Below are 22,122 nucleotides of genomic sequence, written 5' to 3' on the forward strand. Positions count from 1 at the left end.
GATACCCTCACGGGTGACAAGCAGTGCTCTACAAATCCACTTTACATTACATTACATTTTGCTATTTCCCTCCAATCTTACTGGGTCAGCAATGCTTCGCAAATGCGGGTTGCGGCATCGAGACACTGGTGGAGTTTCACATCGGTGGTCCCCAATTTATATGTGGTAACCGTCACCGCGTGACATACAGACAATCACTTAATTCTATATATAACAGGAGAGAGAAAACACAATGAATCGCACTACCGGCATGATCAGTTGCATCGCCTATGGTGAGCAATCGAACCAATAAGGAAAAAAACGAAGAGAACCCTTAAGAAGCCCTGTCATGTCCTGATGAAGACCTCGCTATAAATTCTAATACATCCTCATCCACAACAGAGGTCGAAATGCGTTGGCAGAAATCTTGGGGAAGACGTTTGAGACCCTTCTCACTATATAAAACAACACACATTATCTCTGCATAGTGAATAAGTATCAAGAGTGACTGTAAAAATAAATTATAGGTTATGGAAAAAAAAAGAGAGGGAATCACAGAAACGTGTCTTCGTCCCCAGAGGGGAATACATTAGTTGTTGTGAGGTGAAAATTATTTGGACATCAAATACTCTCACGTTGTTCATGAGACTCTGGATCTTGTCTAACATTTCTGTATGGTTTTCTTTAAGGACTGTGTCTATGAGTTAATGCACTTTCATAATCCTTGTATTATCTGTTGTAACATTATAGCTGCTATGTGTCATTTGTTTGTATTAAGCATACTGCACTTTATATCCCGCAGTTGTTAAAAGTAATTTGTATTTTTTATGAGATGTTTAATATTTTTCCCTCAGGAAATGGTTGTATACTGAATTGTTTTTATTGTCTGGTATCATTTGTGTGCTTTTATGGTTGTCTGTCCCAACCGAATAAAGCTAAACTGAACTGAACTGAACTGAATGTGTCTATGTAGTATTGTCTTTTGTTTATTGAATTAAATGTTGTATATGGTGTTATTTGTAATATGTATTGTAGGAGAAAAGACCAAAAATTAATGAAATTCTTTATTGATAAAAATAATTGCATAAAATAAATATGAGATTAATTCTTTAACACACTGTGTAGATGTTGTGTTAAAAAAATGGTTATATATTGATGACCATGTGCTGCTTACATTTTTTGTGTTATGTAGTATAGATTCCTCCCCACAGTTGGGCATGACTGGATCAGACCCCCTTTTTTGATGAAGCGAGGCACTTTAAACACCCGCTGGTGGCGCTTTAGTGGACTAGCCACATAACATAAGTAACCTAATAACAGCAGTATTTTTTTTTAAGTGTTGCAACTTTAGATAACCACTGTGAGGTATGTCTTTAGATGGAGCTGGGTGAGGGGAGACTGCCAGGAGATGGCAGAATAAAACACAATTATAATTAGATAGGAGAGCTGAAAAACAGGGAACCACTTATTCCCCCCAAAATATTTCTCCATTTTTATGTCTACTCCAATATATTATGTACATTATTAAAATGCGATAAAGGTACTTTTATGTTTCCCCAACTATACTGCAGTTCTAACATTTAATAGTAATAATAATATGAATTGCAAACCCGACCTATAGACTTTGACAATGTTTGCATAAGAGATGATTTTAATGTGAATGTGCCTGTCAGCTAGCTCTCAAATATGTACACCAATTATGGAATCATTAACCTCTATCTGAGGAATATAGATGTAAGGTTTATTGGTATCTTCAGGTATTTACAGTCTATATTTTTGCTTGCTTCATGGAAGCTATAAAGTGAGTGTTCTTCAGTAAAATATGCAGTTTTAAACGCTCACCCAAGCTGCAACTAAAGGTATACAAATTAGTAAATAAAGACTAACACAATAGTTTAAGTTTAACCAATTTCACTGGACATTTAAAAGTTGTAAAGTGGAGTATTTTGTTGTCCATGCCAAAGTCTGAAGGTTTCAAGGCTTTTGTTTGCATCTCCAAGTGGATCATTTAAGGTTCTGTATCTAGGAATGAGTAGGTCAAGAGTTTCTTGAATTGCTTTAAATCAGTTATCATTTCTTAAAGGAAGGGGCTTAACTTGCCAACTACCCCCCCGACCCCCCCATGAAGATGCTGTGTATGCCACATGAGTTTTAAAGATGAGATCATAAATTCGTCCAACATAAAGTTTCCACAAAGTAATTCCAAGCATCCAGTCCACAGTAGGAAATACATTCAAGCTTGACTAGATTTCATTTAGTTACATGGCAAAGCTTGCTAATGTATTCCAGCCTCAGGACAGATTCTTGTTGCAAAAATATGAAGCATCCCAGTAGACAAGATACATTGTATAGACTATGGAAAGGTGCTGAGGAAAAGCTTGACCATTATTTATGTCTCTGTCCAATATTGTATATTAACAGAGAGAAAATACTACAATAAATGTTTAGTAATGAGAGGAATAGAAATACTAGAAAGCTGTGTTCTGGTGAAGGGCTTGGAGTGGGTCTCCGATGTAGCATCGCTCTATGCAGACAACTTGTGAATGCATCTCCGTAAGCCGTAGGAGTCGAGTGCCAGAGTCCTCCAAATTTTGTTGATCGTCTGTGTTTTCCTGGCTCATGGTGAACCCTGACAAGTTGGTGGTATATCCTATGGATCTGCTGTGGGCCTAAGGACTGATCTCCACCAAGGGGTTTACATATTTGAGATATTGCATGTGAGGAAGTGTGGGAATATAATATACTCAAGTGTCCAAATTAAATAGAGACCTCCCAGTTTGGTCATGCCTCACCTTGTCTATCATGGGTAAAGCAGCTATAGTTAAAGTGGTTCCCCTGCCTTAAATCTTTCCCCAAATTCAAAACTACACATTTAAAATACCACATTGATTATTGGAGCATATCCTGTCGCTGATCAGAAATATTTTTCTGAAAAGGTAAAGCACCATGAAGGGCAAGGGTAAAGTATAGTAAATCACTGTTTGACAGCGGCATGGGGGCTGAGGATGTCCAGGCATATTACTTGATAGCACATTTAATGGTGGCTAAGGAATGGCTACATGCAGCCCAATTTGACCCCACAATGGGAGATGTTGACTTCCTACACTATCTGTCATGGGTAGGCAGCATTGCCCCAGTGACGAAAACATGACCCAGAACTCTGGTGGGAGTCACTTTGGGCCTAATTATGTGTCTGACAGTTCATGAACTGCAAGACTCACAGTGGCATAGCGGCACTGGTCCAACCAACGCTACACCAGTGGTCTGACCGCCCCATTACATATTGGGCGGTCAAACCTCCATCGCACGGCTGCAACCGTCAGAGATCTCTGGCAGTGGCGTGACGGTCTTGAGGCTGCAATATGCTTGGCGAGACCACTGCGGTTCCGCCAATCATGCACCCCAGTACATGTACGGCATGGACTGCACCATTCCATGCCATGCAGGTACTGCCTTTGACGTTCCCATTGCAGGACCTATTTTATGGGCAATGCCGTGGGAACACCATAAGAGCCATCCTCCAGTGACTAAAAAAGTCTTAACCTGGTGGGTGGTGCGCACACAGATTTGGCAGTGAGGGGCAGCGGCGTGGCATTCCTGCTCCCTCACCACCAAACTCATAATCAGGCCCTTAGAGACAAAAGTATGGCACAAAAGGGTGACAAAAAAACCCATTTTGGGTGGGAACTATGCTCCATGAAACTGCTGTCGCAAAGGACTGTAATGGATGGGACGCAATTAGAATTGCTAAATTGAGTGACGGACGTTATGTCTGGTAGCCAGACGAGCTCATTCCTCAGTCTCCAGGAATCAAATGGTGTGCATAAACATCAATTCCTTAGATATTACATCACTACTTGTGAGATTGACAGTGCTTAATTTGAACTGGTGGTTTCCGCTGCTCGCCACTGGCACTAAATTCTCAACACCGGCTCTTATGACAGCTACCACATGGTGCCACTGTTTGTGTAATTTAAAGGTTAGCAAGATAACAGTTGTTTATTAATTCATTATACATTAAAAACAAGTAATACCTGCCGCCCAAACAAGTCTTATAGCGTTGGGGGCCTTGAACAGTTTCAATTGTCAGACATGTAGTCATAGGATGGTTAGTAGTTATATAGGTGTGTCATTGGCAATGCTGGCAGGGTAAAAGGGTCATGCAAATTGCAGTGGCCTCCTGAGGGGAGCCCTGGCACTTATTTTGTTTAACAAATTAAGCACTGGAACTATTCACCCCGCTTTTGACCTACTTGAAGCCAAGCTCTTAATGGGCGGTATGGACCGTAAGAAAATCTTGTCACCATATCGTTCATTGATAATACATACACCTGGCATCTTTGGTTTGCTCTAGTCAACTTATGAGAGAGATGCGTGAGTGATCAGAGGTGAGGAATGGCAGGTGGCTTAAATGGCTGCTGGGAGGCAGCCATTGCTGCTCAGTATAGAATAATTCAGTAACAGTTCCAACATAGAGTCTACATTATCCACCTCAAACCTTGGCCCTTGGGGAAGAGTCAATCCTTTAACTGTCTGTAGTGGAGGTAGGCCTGGGAATTCCTTCACACTACTTAGTAATGCCCAGTGTTGTAGGGCTGCTGGCAAGGTGTATTGATCACTCTTGGGGAAGTATTAGGCTAGATAGTGGACGCAGATCCCAAATTCGCCCTACTCCATGTAACATCTGGATTGACACTGATAGATAAAAGGGCATCTTCATGCACATAGTCTGGTTGGTTGCCAAATGTGAGATTGCTAGAAAGCAGAGAAGCGGTCATCCTCCTGCGCTTAATAAAAGGACTGGGGGGTTAGCAGCAGCAGGGAATTGGAGATACCTGTCTAGGAGGTTTGTCAATGGCCTGCACACACATACCTCAATTTAAGAAGGCTCATGGGAACACAGGGGTATAACTCAAGACCTAACGAAAAAGAATAGCAGCACTTGGTGCACATTGAGTGCTTAAGGTATATTAGAACAAGAGGCACTGAGAAGCATGTGTGTGTGGTGGGAGCCGTGAGATGGTGCTTGCTTCGTCTCTCACTCACCACTCTGCACTGATTGATGCGATTGATTCCTTATGTCTTGTAATGTCAATTAATGCCAATAAACCTATTAAGTTAAAAAAATAAGATAAAAAGAGAAGCTGTGGTTTTTGGTGTTCAAGAAACAGAATAGTTTAGTATTCTAGCTCCAGTCTCCTGGGATGTTAGGGGAAATTGTCCTTATAGGAGTCTTGTCAGACTCCATTCATGGAATGCATTCCCATTTGCAGCAGAGAGAGTGTGGAAAATTATAGACCGGAAGAGTGGGCTCCATTTTAGGCAATTCCTGCTTTCCCTAAAAAAGTCTCTTCAATAAACGTGCAATACCAGTGGTGGCTCGCACCTACTGAGGGGAGCGTGGCGGGCAAAAAAAACAGAAAAAAGAAAGAAAAAAGAAAAACACTTACCGGATTGTGTCCGACGACGTTCTCCTCACTCCGACCTCTTCTGCTTGGACAGTAGTACAGGCCCCAGCAAACTCCCTCGACCAATCTTGGCCTTCTCACGGGATGTTAACCAGCATGTGAGCATGCCCTGATTGGTGGGAACGGCCTCTCCTGGCGCTCCCGAGGTCACTGGATGCCTACACTTTCTCTCACCCTAGCTGTCTTAAGACAAATGGATTGAGAGGCTTAAAGTGCGCATATATCTGCCTGGCCGTATCAAGGCGGCCGGCCAAAGAGACATGCACACATTAAACAGTGCAAAGGCAGCCCTGTGCTCACCACTCCTCCCTGCTGTCACTCAGCAGGCCCCGCCCCATCCTGACACACGGTTCTGGATGGACGATGAAAAATAAAATGGTAATAAATTGCCATTTTATTTTTATTCTCTGGGGCTCTGGGGGGCCCTTAAGTGGAGTGATACTCTTCCACTCGAATGGAGAAGCGGCCCCTGTGCAATACATGTATTCATGCCCCATTTTACGATGGGGAGATAGCCCACTTAATAAAATCAAACACTCTCTTTAGGAAGCTTCTAATATGTGCAGCCCTATGTGCTTAAGCAACCAGAGAAATAGACTTCATTCCCAGCAGAGGGAGGGGAGCAACAACCAGTAAGCAGAAATCCTGCATAAAAGTACAGAACTAGGGCAACTACCACAAAATCTGTGCAGCATAGTGTGCTTGTCTTTTCTAAAGACCAAAACAAGAATGGATGCATTATAGCAATTTACAATTATTATGTCACTATGCAAAACTGTGGCTAATTATTTTATTATCTAAGTCTGGGCAAAGTTAATTATTTCATTTAACGCAGCGCAACATCCAAAGTTACTACACTGCATTGTGAAAAAGACAGAGAAGAGAACAGTATCATATCTACTAAGATATTGTGCTTCTGCTCTCTCTCCAAGTGCTTGCCAGCAAGGATCGGGGGTGGCGGGCGGGGAGTAGTGGGGGGAGAGGGTTGTAAAAAACAATGGAAAAAAACCTATACCTCTTCGTTGCATCTCTCCTCCGTCGTCGCCGCGTCTCTCCTCTGTCTTCTTGCCGCATCTCTCACAGCCAGGAACAGGAAGCGCAACCAGGCTCCCATGACCAATGACAATGCTGCAATGCAGTGTTGTGATTGGTCTGAGCGCTGTGGCTCGGCGTTCAGCCAGGGAATGGGAGCCTGGGTATGTTGTCCACCCAGGCTGTAATGAAGCCTGGGTGGAGAACATGCAAAGTCTGCATGACTTTTTGGCCGGCCCGAGAGTGTTACTACACAGGGCTTTGCATCAATACCCATGGTTAGTAACATGGAAACACCCATGTACCACTCATGAGATGCCATCTTGGCACAAAGTAACAATGAGCAGCACATATAATGCATTGCATTATTTTTAGGCAACTTTCCAGCACAACACAAGTTTGCACCAGTTTGGTTCACTTTTGTTTACTTGCACTGGTGCAAGGTGTTGATAAATCTGGCTGTAATGCCAAAGGATTTATAGACATATCTCAAAGCTGTTTATCTGATCACAAGAAATGGGTTCTGTGTTTACAGAGAAAGCAGTCATACTACTTTAGACTCTCGGGGCATTATTTAGAAGAAAGAGTACGGTAACAAGAGTTTCATCAAACCCCCCCCCCAAAAAAAAACTCCAAATACGATGCAGCGCGCGCAGTGAAATTCATTTTATTTATTAATTTGTATACTTACCTCCATTCGGCCATAATCCGGAGTTTACTACCCCCCACCCTGACCCTCCCCCACCCTGCGTCACCGCCAGGCAGCACTCCCTCCAGGAGCCGCTACTGTAATAGAATAAAGAACTGGAAAGGGTTGCAGTTAAAGGCCAACTTGTGTTTAGCAGACTTGAAGTAATTTAGCACAATAGCTCACCGACACAAATTTTGTGTTTCAAAATAGATTAAAACTTGACGGCTGTGGATGGCTGCATAGGCCTCAGCGAGGCGTGACAATCATCAGGTTCACAGGGTCGGTACCGCCCACTGTGCGGGGTCACAAGTTATGCTGCCCCCTCATGGTTGGTAGACCCCGGTGGGGATGGTGGGGCGGGCGGAGGCAAGCATTCTGGTGGGCAAAACTCTCTGTGGGCTGGAGGAGCTTCACACAGAGGTGGCAATATCCACCGACGGCCAGACTCCACCCCCTGATCTTTGCTTTGACCATTTTTTGTGAATGAAGACTGTTACTATCCATCTCTCACTTTTCACCACCTGCCTGAATGGTCAGTGATACTAAAAGGCCAGTAGGGCTTGGGAAGCCAGATACATGTTCAGCTCACCTCTGGGAGAACTGTGAGGCAGAGGTAGTTTTAGTCATGTGCTGCATTTACATCTGGAGAGTCCTGGTAAAGAGTGATTCACATGCCAGGCTCATATGAAGGGCCAGGAGGATTGAGGCTAAAACAGTGATGTCAGTTACCGCTCTGAAAAGCAGTCTTGGACTGGCCTACCAGGAACTCTGGCACTACCATGTGAGGCAGCTTGAAGGAGTCAGTATGTGGGATGCTTTTCTGGTCCTGTGGGCCCAACCCTGACACACTAAAAACGGTCCACATCCCGGCCCTTTCAAGATGGCCCACCTGGCAGTGCCAGAGTGCCCCACAGCCAACCCAACATTGCAAAAGCCAAATAGATAGGACAGAACAGAGCCACATACCTAGGACTGAGGAGCAGTCACCAAAGTATCTGTATATTCAACAGTAGGGATGAAGGAGGGTCAGCCAGAATCCAGATACCCCTGTGGTGGACCATTCCAGCTAGCTAAACTGTTAGAATTTATCAGCATATTTCAGGAGTACCCGTTCACAGGTACCTGTAAAACCAGGGGCATTTTAACAAGTTTATTTGAAAACTGCTCTGCAAAATGCAACAGTTGCTGCCACAAAGTTTTTAACATATTCTTGGGGGAGAGCAGCTGAAACTACCCCGGGAAAGTGGGGGGGGGGTCCTTCACTTACTTATTGGGATTTGGGGTGGCTATTCCAAAGGTCAATAGCGAGTCCAGTTTGCACTACAAACGCTGAGCCCTGTTTTATCTTCTAGAGCTTGCTTTTTAATATCTTGCTTGTCACTGTGCACACTTTCTCCAATCTGCTGCTCTCGCCTCCTCTGCCTTTCCCATTCCCCCTTAACGTGTGACATCACTCGCCGTAAAAGCGTGTAATCCTCCGCAGAACTCATCCAGGTTTTAGAAGACTGAGCTTTTAATCCTAAATCCTGCGGCAATCTAATAATAGAATCAGACCTTATTTGACATGTGGTGCACATATATTTTTCAGTGATTCTAAAAACCTTTGAAATTCTTTGAGGTAAAAGAGTCTTCAGGAATTGATACGAGCTCTGATGTTTTGCAAATTAAAGATAACGTTATAGAGACTGATTCCTGAAATATTTAGCAGTTCAATTTACGTATGCAAACCGCGTAATTTGCGAGTACAGATTCACCTATCTGTGTGTTATTTGAATCGGAATATGACCTAAATTGTAAGAAATCAAGAATAACGCAAGCCAACAGATTTTGTGACTTTTTAGCCCACGTTATCAACTCTTGCACACAATTTACATTGGCATTTACCAACCGCTGCATAACAGTAGCAAATGTCCATGAAAAACAGCAACACAAGAGCAGTTTGAAGTAAAGGTCTAATGGGACCAAGTGCTAAAATGGTTGCAAATGTTCTTTGCTCCCATGTGAGCAATCCAATAAGCATCAAGGTAATGGAAGGTGTGTTTGAATTAATCTCATCCACTGGCAATTGCTCAGGCTGCCTTCCAGTCCATTGTTCTTCGCCCAATTGCAATTCTAGACAAAGACCAGCAATAGTACTGGTCCAACAGGACTAGTCCAGCCACACCTCCCAAGCCAGACCCCTTCCCAACAGAAACACAAAGCAACTACCAGTTTTTTTCTATCCCAAATGCATCCAGGAATTTAGACTGCTTGTTTTTCCTTGTATAATGTATATACCTATTTTCCCAATTGGTACCCTCCCCTCCTAATTCTATCGTATACCACCCTTCAATCCAGTAAAGCGCTCCGATACCCTCATGGGTCTGGTTCGTGCTCTTTAAAATACAATAAAATAATAAATACAACTCCAGATCTGTTTGAGTCCCTGTCTGGAGGTGTCCCAGCCTGGAAGCTTGGATTGAGCAGGACAAAGGCTGTTTTGCACATGGCAGGTCCCTCGCTAGGTGGCATAGTGACCAAAAAAACAATGTCCTGGACGCCTGAGTAATCACTAGGGTTAAGATTAATTCACACATTAATTTCATCACCTTATTGTTTGCAGAAACAGTCACCTATTTTAGAGCTCGCTAACAAATCTAAATATTTTAACTGCCCTGCAAAGCTCAGGGCTGAAAACCACACTCGGAAATACAATATGCACAGAATATTCATAGACGTCGATTCACCAAAATGCCTGGGGTAACGGAAGGGAGATCATGTACTCTTTGGCCCTGCCTCATCAGCATCACAAGAAGTGACATCACATGACCTAATACTCTGATGACACAAGAAGTTAAGTCACATGACTGAATACCCCAATGACGCCACAATGACCAAAAAAGTGAGTAAAGGAGATTAAAGTTTCATTCAGTCATCACCCATACATTAACTAGAGTGCATCAATCGTATGCTAGGGTTGCATCATCAGCTACACATGATACACCCTTCTTATGCCGAACAGTAATCATATGCCTTAGTATAACATATATATTAAGGCAGCGTGCCAAAGGCCCGAGTACAGGTACCAATATGTGGACCCTGCTCCGAGACCACCAACCCAAATTTTATTAGAACTTGAACACTGCCTCCAAGCCATTGATCAATGGGAATCTACTGACAGTGAGATTCTAAAATGCTGAAAAAGAAAGAAAAAGCCTTCTAGTCTCTGTAACTCTGCCCCTTCTCGGTGACTTCTACTGAAGTGAGATATCTGGGAGTTATTATGGATTCACCCTCGAGTGAACTAAGTGAAAAAAGTGTCCTGTGGACATTGTAAACTCACTGCTACATCTCCCCTCACCTAGGCTTATCACAGAACAGACCCCCATACCAATAGTTCTGCATTGACTGGACCATGCAAACAAACTCCACCTCAAAGCACCAATCTTCATACTCCTAAGACTCCAAAGGGAAGCAGCCAGACCCTGCAACAGCTGAGACCATTGGAGCACATCACCCATGCCCTCCTGCTCTCCTGCTGGTCCACTGATTAACCATGCCAAATGCTCCTCCTTTCAAGGCTTTCTGCATCACCTACCAGGCCATGTTTCACACTTGAACTGCTTTCGTTTTAAATTCTAAGATACAATACTGAGCACTCTGTGCCATACTGGCAACCTTTCTGCCGGTCCCTCCTCTGTACCCCTTCTGCCTGTCCCACTATGAAAGAAGTTGAGTGGGGGCAGCAAACCTTTGTAACCGCCATATTTCAAAGACGAAAAGTGTTAAAGACATGGTTCATTCAGGACCATACATTGCCAGCATGTAGCTAGGGGCAGCCACGGTCCAAGCAGGTAAAAGCGGTGGGGCCGAGTTGGGGGGGGGGGGGGCATTCGACAGACAACCATGCGTTGTCTGTCGTAATCCCCCCCCCCCCTACACCTGGCCCCATCACTCTTACCTGCACAGGCCGTGGCTTGCTAGTGGACCCAAGGTAGTGCCCAGGGGTAGCAAGGGAGTACTCAGGGGTCACAGATACGTCCCCTAATTTACATGCATGACCGTATTGGGTCGGTTTCTGCACCCATTCAAGAGTTGCTCCATATCTTAGTAGATAGAACATATTCCTGCCCTCTCCACTTGACTCAGCACAGAGCAGCAAGTTGTCTTGCTGCATTGTGCTGCGTCAAATGTTATTAAATCTGCCCTGCAGTTTTGCCTATGAAATTTCAACAAAGTGCTACATGGAGGAAACTGCATGCACATAACTTCCAGCACGAAACACACTTTGAGTGCAACACATGATTTAATATCAGGTGCAAGCACCCCTTAGGAGGCACTCACAAACAGAGCATAAGTATTTTGCTGTTTGAGAGCTGCAGGTGGGAGACACAGGGATCTTTAAAAACCAAGAGATCAACAATAGCTGTAGCTGAAAGCGTTCATTGTCAGCAGTGTCGCCCGGTTTGCCATTTTGTAGTGTTTTTGACTGTCAATAGATACCATTATTTACAATAGCATAGTTCAATGATCAGAAGTGCTTCGGGGCACATTGACTATTATTCCATGAAACGTGCAACAGCAAGGGATCTTGCTGCACTGCATGAACAAGAGAGAGCAGCAATGCTCCATATTTACAAATATATGTAGCATGTCTGCCCTTTCTTTGCGCTGGCGCACTATATACTGCCTAGTGTCAATGCAGGCGCCCTTGCACTATAATCAACGGGTGCCTGACTTATGGGCAGGATTGTTTTTATTCAGCAAGGAGTACCTTCTTGCACAAAAGCAACACTGAGAGGCATATTCCTCTTTCAATGTATGCTTCAGAATGCAACGTACATGGAAAGAGGAAGGAACAGGAGAAATAAAGATGTTTCTCTTTGTTATGCCTCTGTTCGGAAGAAGCACCATTTTAGCACAAACCCAGGATTCCAAGAGTTGGAAATCTGGGTTTACATCAAAATACATGGGCTGATGCACAGGAATGCCCATGCTCCATCCATGTAACGCCTACCTGACACAAAGTAACACAAGACACAGCTATGCACTGAACTATGCAAAGCCACACAAGTCGACTTTGTGTGGCTTAGTAAATATTCAAAAATATTTTGTGTCAGGGCTGTACCACAAAACTGATGCAACCCTGATACAAAATCATAGTAAATCTGGTCCTCCGCCTTGTTCTACATAAACATGAGTATCCCAATAAGTGGCATAAAGATGTTCAGCTTCTTTAAGCCTGAAATGCAGAGATAGATCTTCTGGTGTGTAATGAGGCAGAAATGAATTTAACAATACCACATCATCCCTTTTCCTCATCCCAATCGTTTTCCAGTGAGTTGAGTTTGTCTTGTTTACAAACCACTTGCCAAACCAGGAGCCCTCACTTGAAGCATGAATTTACTTAGTGATATTTTCCAATATATCAGCTCGTTCTGCTAAAGCGGGCAGTGACCTATTCTGTATGAGATGATGGATTTCCATCTCCCTGGCGGAGCGGGTATCAGACTGACTTGAGGAGCAAAGGGACCTGGCTCTTCAGAGCAAGGACTGAGGGTGATACAATGCCCTTCCACAGTGGGTGAACAGAGCTGTGGTTGCACAGGGATGTGGGTGTCATAGGGAATGATCCAGCCCTGAAATAAAGGTATTTATTTTAAAGGATACTCACTGCAAAGACGTCCTGGTAGTGTGGGAATGATTGTGGCTTAAATGCTCTGTTGACGTGAAACACTTTTTATTTTTTGCAATGTGAGTCAAATGTGCATTAGGCATTAGCTTACTCCTTCTACCTCCACTGCCCATGTCAGCACCTCCTTCCCTTCCGCTCCTCCTCCATCTTTCCTTCCACTTCTCCCAAGGGATCAATGCGGGGAAGCTTACTTGGAGACGCTGTAGAGGGGCTTACCGCCTCACACCTAAGCAAAATGGTAGAGCACAGGGCCGGCTTAGGGCGCTCCCACCGGGGCGGCCGCACTGGGCGCTGACCTATAGGAGGGGCACTTACCTCAGGGAGCGCGCTGTGTTTAGCAATAACTTATAATTTAAAACCACCTGCTGCAGAGTTCCTTGTGCTCCAGCTTTCAGGTACGAATGAAGATGTCAAAATAACTCTTATAATTAATGCTCCTGCTAGAGAGAGATATCAGACTTTTGTCTATTGGCAGCTTTGATTCACCATAAAGCAGATGTTTCTTTGATCACAGAGAAGCAGTGGAAGCCTGGGTGTGTCTAAGAATAGTCGGTTACATTTTTGGAGAGCACCTCTGCCCTGTGCGCCCCCCCATCCCCCAAGCATCAGTTTGAACATTAATGCTTCAGCTGTGGTCGTTCTGCAGATGTGTCGAAAGGAGGGGGCGATTGGAAGTTCTCAACATTGGTGAAATAAATCCAAACTTCTTTTTCAAATGTGGAAATTTTTCACTGATATAAATGTTACATTTTAATGGAAAAAGGTTGCTTAAAGTTCGAGAGTTCCCAGTGACAAAGATGCATAAAGAACATATGCAAATGTGTTTTTATTTTTTGCTGAATGATGTAATTATGATAACAATAACAACATTACTACAAATAATAATAATATTAATAATAATAATAACAATAATGATAATAATAACTATAGTAATAATAGAACAGCATAATTAATAGGAAAGCATTTGATACATGAGTATAATTATTATATTTTCTTCTTGTTAATGAAGTTTATATGAAGTTTATTCCGTATGAGACACAGTGAAATAATTCTGTGAATTGTATTCAAGAGGTTCATTCCACAATATTTGTATAAATTACCTATTTTTATTCATCTTAAAAATGTTATGACTAAGTAAACTCTTATTTATAGTGAGGAATGTAGTTCAGTGAGGGGCTGCTTCTCTGCTACAGCAGAGGAGCGTTGCCCACTGTTGCTACCCAGCAGAGGCAACAGTGAAAAATAAAGTGATAAAAACATTATTTTATTATCATTTTATTTCTCACTGAGCCAGCTGAATCACAGGGCTGAGCCGGACCTCAGGGAGGAGGAGTGATGGACTCTGCTAAGTGTGCAGGTCAGTTTCGCCGGCCATCTTTGGACACCCAAGCCGACATAGACACTTAGTATTTCTCCAACCCACAGCCGGGTGGAGAATACACCAGCTGCTAGGCCCTGCGTGAGCGACAAACCAGGCCGCTCAGACCAATCCCAGAGCTTCTCTCATGCTGGGTAATAGTAGTCCAAGCAAGAGAGGAGGATTGGGATTGGGATTGGTATCTCGGAGTCTGCGCAGAGTACCCCAGCAGTGGCAGCTGGTGACATTTGAAAGTGGTGAGCGTAAAAGTTCGGATTGAGTGCCCAGTGGTGAGCAAGGAGGGTTCGGGAGGGTTCTACCTCCGAAAATGTTTTGAAGAAAAGAGTGGGTTAATGGTGTATTTTCAAGCATATGTGAGAAAGCAAGAAGGTTAAAAAAACAATTATTAAAGTGTAGTTATGACATCAGTAAAGAGATTTCATATGATAATGATGTTTGAGACTTTTGGGGGAGTAATGGCCATCTGAGTCTGGATGTAGAGGCCAGAGAAATGTTGTGCATAGTTAAGTAGCACCTGTCTCTTACTGGAACCTGTGATGTATGCAGACACCCTGCCCTAAACCCTGTACTGAGATCGCCTCTAGAGCTAACCTATATTAAAACTGAATTTGCATGCCTGGGAACTCAACTCATCCTGACTCCTGGATGCTCATTTTACAACAATTCTGTTATCCGCTCCTTTTTTATGTTGACTCTTTCAGATCAGAGCCTTCAGTCCTGGAAAGTGGATTTCTCTGGATGACATGGCATGTAAATCACAGCTCTATGGTGCATACATCATGACACACTGAGGCCTGCTTACTGCAGCACACAGTAGAACAAAATGCTGGTAGGTGCCTTTGGGCAGTTACAGAGAAAGCGTTTGACTCACATGCGAACCGTCATTATATTACAATAACTGCCAGTGTTTTCACCATTAATAGACATTTCTGCGGTCTTCATCAAGACAGAAAGATTGGTGTCAGTCAGTAAATGGGCACCACCAATTTAGAATATAAATGAGCATGTGAATATAAAGAAATATTTTTCAGGACAAAAACTAAATGTAAGTCCTATAGAAAATTGAAGCATTTACTCACTTTGAGTACACATTATAAGGGTTCGTAGCAGTTTGTGATATAGATGGTTATTTACTAAGGTTTTTTTCTGAGTATTCATAGGCCATGAAAGATGAAATGTATTGCATAACCCCCAGTGGCATAGCTAGCCCTTTGGCTGCCCATGGCGGTCCCTGCGGCGGCCGACCTGCGTTGCCGCATTGAAGAGCAGGTGCGGTTTCTCTGCATGCCTCTCTCCTACAGTCGCATTGAGGAGTGGGTGAGGGGGATGCTTGTGATTGCCACCCTGGGGCGGCAGGTAAGAGCGGGGGGAAGATGCTGCCCCTAAATTCGTGCTGACTGGGGCGGACCGCCTCCCCCCCTCCTCCTTGCTACGCCACTGCATCGACCCTTCTAAAAGCCCAAGAGTCAAGAGAAAAATGGCACAGCGCAGTGAGAACCCCTGAACAGAGACGTTTTAAGGATTGGGCAAAGTGGGCAATTGCCCAGGGCCCCCACCTTCCGAGGGGATCTCTTGGAAAGTGAACCTTCTCTCTATTAGACATCTGCCACTATCCATACAAAACTCAATCATCAGCAGTCATCTAGTCTATTTCTCTAACCAAACATCTCTCCCTCCCTACCTTCAGGAGAGGTGTGGTGCAGCGACCAGAGCAGCTGACTTCGGAGCACAGGGTTCATGGTTTGATCCCCGGCTCCTGTGGCCGCTCCGCTCAGCACCATGTGACTCTGCGCAGTAGCTTTCTTAATTTCCGCGACGCCCCCCGGCGCCTTGAAACCCGTAAGGATGAGTAGTTCACGCTTTACAAATACGGATTTACATTTTACATCTGTCTCTTTGTCCCATTGTCCCCTTAAGGATTTGTGCTTTGTATGACCCTATTAAAGTTTAACATATAATTTAGTACTTTCTGGCATAATGCAGGCCTAAATTAGCAGTAAATGGGTAAAATAAAATCAATTTTGTTCCATACAGGGGCCTCAAAATATGTCTTGCCCGGGGCCCTCAAAATCCTGAAAATGACACTCCACCTGCAGCTTCAGTAACTAGGCCATAAATTATTAATCACAATTTTGAACAACATATAGACCTAAGACAGTGTCGAACACAGCCAAACCATATCATTTCTAGAGTGGAGTGAAAAGGGGAGATTTTTGTAAACAACAGGAATTAAAATGTACTGAGGCCTTGACTACAAGTGCCTCAGTAATAGATGAGGTATTTTCCGCATCCGTTAAGCATTGCTACCCTAAGGTGCAGTATTTCCTAGGTGTAAGTACCGAATGTATGACGTTACTTAGCATGCTATTACTTAGCATGCCTTTTCCAAGTTTGCATTGAAAATCGTGAATTCAATTCAGAATCGGGGTGTACCTCACAGATTTCAACATGTATCAGACTTTTCTTGTAAGTTTACTTCTGATAAATTTGGCTTGGTTTGATCAGTCAAACGCTATCAGTGGAAATTCGAGGGTGTGGTTTTTACTACTAAAACCAAACGCCAATCTCTCGCACAAACTCCAGATTGTAGGGCAGTTTAATCATATGCATGGAGAAAAATCAGTTACACAGAAGCACATTTACTTGAAAAATAGGCATTATGCTTACATAGTATTAAAAGTAAATTTCAAAATGCTGTATGAAATGTTTTAAGAAAAAAATCTCCCTTTGATATAAGATGGTGGCTAAAGCCACACCCAGATGTGAGCTATGGGATTTATTTTTTTTTTAAACAATTTTTTTTGGTCAAATGCACATACAGCGGAGCTCTGTGACCCAGAGGCTTCCGTAGCATCAATGAAAATTATCCTGGGCCTTATTTATGAAGGCCTTGCGCCGCAGGTGCGTCACTTTTAAAATGGGAAAAAGTGACGCACCTGCGGTGCAAGGCCTTCATAAATAAGGCCCCCTGACTTTGACCGTTTTCTCATGTAATACAGGAAAAGCTATGGGATCTTTTAAGGTTGAAAAAACATTGAAGGTGCCATCAAGGCATTTGCCATGGACTTGAAATCAGTTCATGCCCGTCTTGTCATAAGATGGAATCAAAGAATGTAAAAATAAAAAGCAAGACTATCTTTGTGCCAATAAAGGATTTTTGATGAGCCCACGATTCCACCCAAATGCCATAATAACAGGTGCAGCTATCACCCAGCTCAGTTAGACTGAGGATGGATTTGGAATGTGTCAGATGTGGGACATCCAGCAAAAAGAACAACTTTTGTGTCCTCACTATTTAGAGTGCACTGACGTCTATGCACTCTACGATGTGTGAAAGGCATCCTCTGTTTTTGCTGGATGTTCCACACCCCCCACCAAACTCTAAATCATGCCAAGGAAAGCAGGACTGGGAAACAAAACCGGCCCTGGCAAAGTGCTCGGCCGGCCCCCACCCCCTCCCCCCTCCCCCCTCCAGGGGGGGGGTTGTTGTGGGTGCCGCCAAGCTCTTTGCGAGGGCCGGTTTTCGGACGATTTTGTTACAGGGCCGATTTTGCAGCTATGCTGCAAAAACGGCCTGTAACAAAAATGGCCCCCAGGGGCCCCAAACCAGCCCCCAACCCATGCAGCGCACCGGGGGATTGCCCGGTGCCCGCAACGGCCAGTCCGGCCCTGCCCATACCACATGCGACATGTGTCTGTGTGTGCTGGCAAGGGTGGCTGCATTGGCGCTAGCCAGCTGATTTTAGCGCCAGCGCAGGGAGAAACGTAGAGGGTGAGCCATAATATTGTAAATACGGTGCATCCCTGCATTTTCTAAAGTTGCAGAGCGCGGCCTTAGCAATTTTGGAGCTAACCCGCGCTCCGCCACTTGAATGTAAATATGCTCCTTTGTTTGTTAAAATTATGTAAGATGTGTTTTTGTTGGTGTGTGAACGAAAAAGAATAACGATGCAGAAACTCAGATTGGCAACACAAGTAAGCAAAACAGTGACACTCTTTCGTTCCCTTGGATAGGCCAACTCACCATTTCTTGCATAATTTGCAATGGCCAGAGCTCCTGTCATCTGCAGCACGGTGTGCCTGGAAGACAGCCAGGCAGGGACATTCTTGTAGACTGTACCACAGCCATTGTCAAACAATTTCTGCATGGAATCATCTGGTGTAAAAAGGGAATGGAGGACAAACTTTAGGTTATGTTCATATTTTCTTTAGTGCATGACTACTGCATGCGGCCTCCCATCAAAGGGACACAGCAATCTTAAGTTATTATTACTTTGTTAAGCACACATTGACTGCATGTAGCCTCTCAGCAATGAGACATAGCAATCTTATGTTATATTATTACATTGGTAAGTGCATGTTTACTGCCTGCAGATCGTCAGCAATGCGACATAACAATCGTATATTATATTATTATTTTTTAAAGCACATAACTAGTTTATGCAACCTCTCCACACTGGGATAAAACATTGCTATGTTATATTATTACTTTTTTGAGCACGTTACCTACATGCAGCCTCTTAAAAATGGGGCATACCAAAATTATGCTATATAATTTGGGGTCCCCAGCAGTGAAACGTTGAGAACCACTGGGTTGGGACGTAGGGACCGTGGCAATTTAATTAGAGAATCTCTATATTCCTAACCTGTGGAGAAGATATTTTGCAGTACTGAGAGGCTATATGGCTCAGTCATGAACTTAACAAAATAACAGTAGAACAAGAATGTTATGTCCCGTTGCTGAAATCCTGAATGCAGAATATATTTACTTAACTAATAACAGAAGATTGTTATGACTCATTGCCTAGAGGATGTGTGTTGTGGATATGTTGTTAAAACACAATTAATCAATTAATGGAACCCAGGGACCCTCGAATCATTATTGGAATCCGCCCCCCCTTCCCCCTCCCCACTAGGTAAATACTGCTAGCCGAGGGCCCCAGCCTAAGCGTGTGGCTGATTTGAACCGGAAAACAATACACAGAAATACAGAAAAAACATTCAAAGACATGATGACCCATTTTATTTAATTTGCCAACACACATTAAAAAAATCTAAAGAGTTCTTATAACTTCTTGTGAATGGGCATTTTGAAAAGTGACATCATTCGACCTTTGATGTTCATTTTCACTCACACATCATGCATGCTTACACATACACACACATTCTCATTACACACACTCTCTCATGCAAACACACATGTAAACACACACTCACCAGCAAGCAAGCATACAAAATACATTTAAAAGCATGTTTTTCTATTTACCCCAGCAGCAAGGGAAGGTCATAGTCCAGCTAATCGTACTCCATGTTTATTACACTAATAATGAATTACGAAACATTATTCACTATTAGTGTAATAGAAAATTGAGAGAAAATAAAGAATGGAGCCCCAGCCGACGTCCATAAGGACAATCTGCCACTGAGTTCATGACACACACTAATTTTACGATCCCTGAGTCCAGGAGTCGCAAAGGCAGTGCCAGGGGTCATAAGAGTCGCAACTGTGTCCATGGATCTGAGAGGGTTCTGCAGGGGAAGGTAGTTGGCTTGGGTCGCCCAAGCACTTAGGTTATCTAACAGCAACGAGTAGTCCAGTCTGGACCACGAGTTGTGGATGCCCCACACACAAGTTCCCTCATTCGCTTGAGGATTTCTCACATGCCTTGTCTCTTTAAAGTGCGGTCTCCTGCTGTCACTAGATCTGTCTGCGGTGGGGTCAAGTATCACATAGAAGTCCTCACCACCAAACAATAGATCCCATGCTAAGGCTCCACCTCCCATGCCACACATCCTCAAAAAAGAAGCACAGTTCGTGTTTGGCCCATGGGTGCATACATTTGCCGTGAGTAGTGTATGTATACGCACATGCTGAATGTAGCGCTCTTCCGGGTCTGCTAATGTATGAAGTGGAGAGTCTGGGGCACCCTGCCTTATCAAAACAGCAACACCACAAGCATATGATGAGTAAGGTGCTGAAATACTGAATACCTTTGTATTCTCTTTATGCATAGAGATTCATGCTCCATAAGTTGAGTTGCTTTAGGACACCTTTTACTGAAGTAACATGTTCACTTCACAACTCAACCTACACTCACTACACTCAACTACACATAAATTCGTCCACCAAACTGTAATGACCCCAGCCAACTACTGCTCTTATGTGGATCACGAGCCAAAAATACATATTACATGAACCATAATAGACCATGAATGCTCCCTTTCCAGTCTGGTGATCACTTAACCATCTGCCCTCACTAACCAGAGGCCAGACTGTGTGCCAGGACTGCGCCTTCCTGCCTAGAGATCTGTGCTTTGTCTCCCCATGGCTCAGCAGCAGAATGCATTATGAGACTTCAGAAATGATTTATGTCAGCATATGTAGATTAATAATATTGGCCTGTACAAATATCACCCCCGCAATATCGACTACCGCTAAATCATCAAAGAAGCATTTAGCCTACATAGGAAAGTCCAAAATGACTATTCCTAATTCCGCATACCGGCTTGCCTTAATGACGTGGTGGTTGTTGATACCGTGCATTCGACATTGTTTCTGGTATTTTGACTGCACTATTATGACCCAGGTAGCTTTTGTGGAGCCAGGGTCCATAGGTTTTGACGGCCCCTGTTTAGTTTCAGGTCTTATGAGCGACTCGTAATTAAGAAACCATGGGGCATATTATCAAGGACCGGTGTTAAAATTATCGCCGTTTTATTGGCAGGAAACTGCCGATAAAACGGCGATAATGGGCTTGATAATACGCCCTTGTTAATTCCCATAGAAGCCCATGTTCTTGTGTTAACATGGGCTTCTATGGGAATTAACAAGGGTGTATTATCAAGCCCATTATCGCCGTTTTCCTGCCGATAAAACAGCGATAATTTTAACACCGGTCCTTGATAATATGCCCCCATATGTGGGGAAAGGGAAAACACAACTTTTGGTGTCTTCTATTGGTACTGCAGTGTTAGCTTCATACCAAAGGAACAGGTCAGACCTGCTGTTTTTTTAGGTAAATACAGTTTGTGACATTAGTCTGGGTCTTCAAACAGTGTAGGTCTGGAGGCAAATAGACACCACAGCCCTGCATGTTTGACAGCTCTGTGTGGACATCTCACTTCTAAGACTCACCTAACCTAGCCACCACTTATGTTCTTATCTGGGGCGTTCTCCAGGAGAGTGATCCCTGTCTCAGGGCTCAGCACATCCAAAACATTCATCTATAACAGAGAGATCTAACCTGCTTCCAACTTTGACTTGCAAAATCCCACATTTAGGACAGTAGGTCTTCCATGCTTACCTAATCTTTATCAGAGAACTATAAACCATGCTCTGGTTCTAATTTATCAGCACCCACTGCACAAAAACGAATCTGCCTTCTCTCCTCCACAGGTTTATGCATCGTTTTCCCCTATTATCTTTCAGAAAGAACCAGAAACAAAGCTCCCAAAGTGTAACTAAGGTGTAGACCATCGGTTCTGGAAGGCTACTATGAGTGTTTCTGAGCTTTGCTGCAGAAATTACGAGCCTAATCTACAACAAAGTAATGCAGTGCGATGCCGCAAGCCATTTCGCTGTGCTGCGTTACTTTGGAAGCAAAGGGATGCTTCAGATCTACAACGATATGACGGATCCCTTTGTCTCGCCCTGCGCTGGCGCACAATTGGCTGCCTTGCGCCGACACAGGCACCCTTGCACCATGGTGCAAGGGTGCCTGTGTTGAGGGGATGATTGTTTTTGTGCAGGAAGGGACACCTTCTGGTACAAAAACAACCACAAGAGGTGTTTTCCTCTTTCTTTGTGTGCTGCAGAATACAGCACGCACAGAAAGAGGGAAAAAGGAGAAGAAATGAAAACATTTCTCCTTGTAGCACCTCCCTACGCGTCCCCTGGGGA

The 22,122-nt window shown here is 43.7% G+C and overlaps 1 protein-coding gene across 1 annotated transcript in view; it reads right to left on the minus strand.

Annotated features, from left to right (window-relative positions):
* Positions 1 to 22,122, minus strand: part of LOC144753418 (rap1 GTPase-GDP dissociation stimulator 1-like) — a 591,335-nt gene that overhangs the window by 80,846 nt on the left and 488,367 nt on the right. Inside the window, exon 8 of the mRNA XM_078641113.1 lies at positions 18,247 to 18,378. Coding sequence (XP_078497239.1) covers positions 18,247 to 18,378 — 132 coding nt within the window. The remainder of the gene's footprint in view (positions 1 to 18,246; positions 18,379 to 22,122) is intronic.

The sequence above is a fragment of the Lissotriton helveticus genome, chromosome 5_1 (genome assembly GCF_964261635.1).
Source record: "Lissotriton helveticus chromosome 5_1, aLisHel1.1, whole genome shotgun sequence".
Taxonomy (NCBI): domain Eukaryota; kingdom Metazoa; phylum Chordata; class Amphibia; order Caudata; family Salamandridae; genus Lissotriton; species Lissotriton helveticus.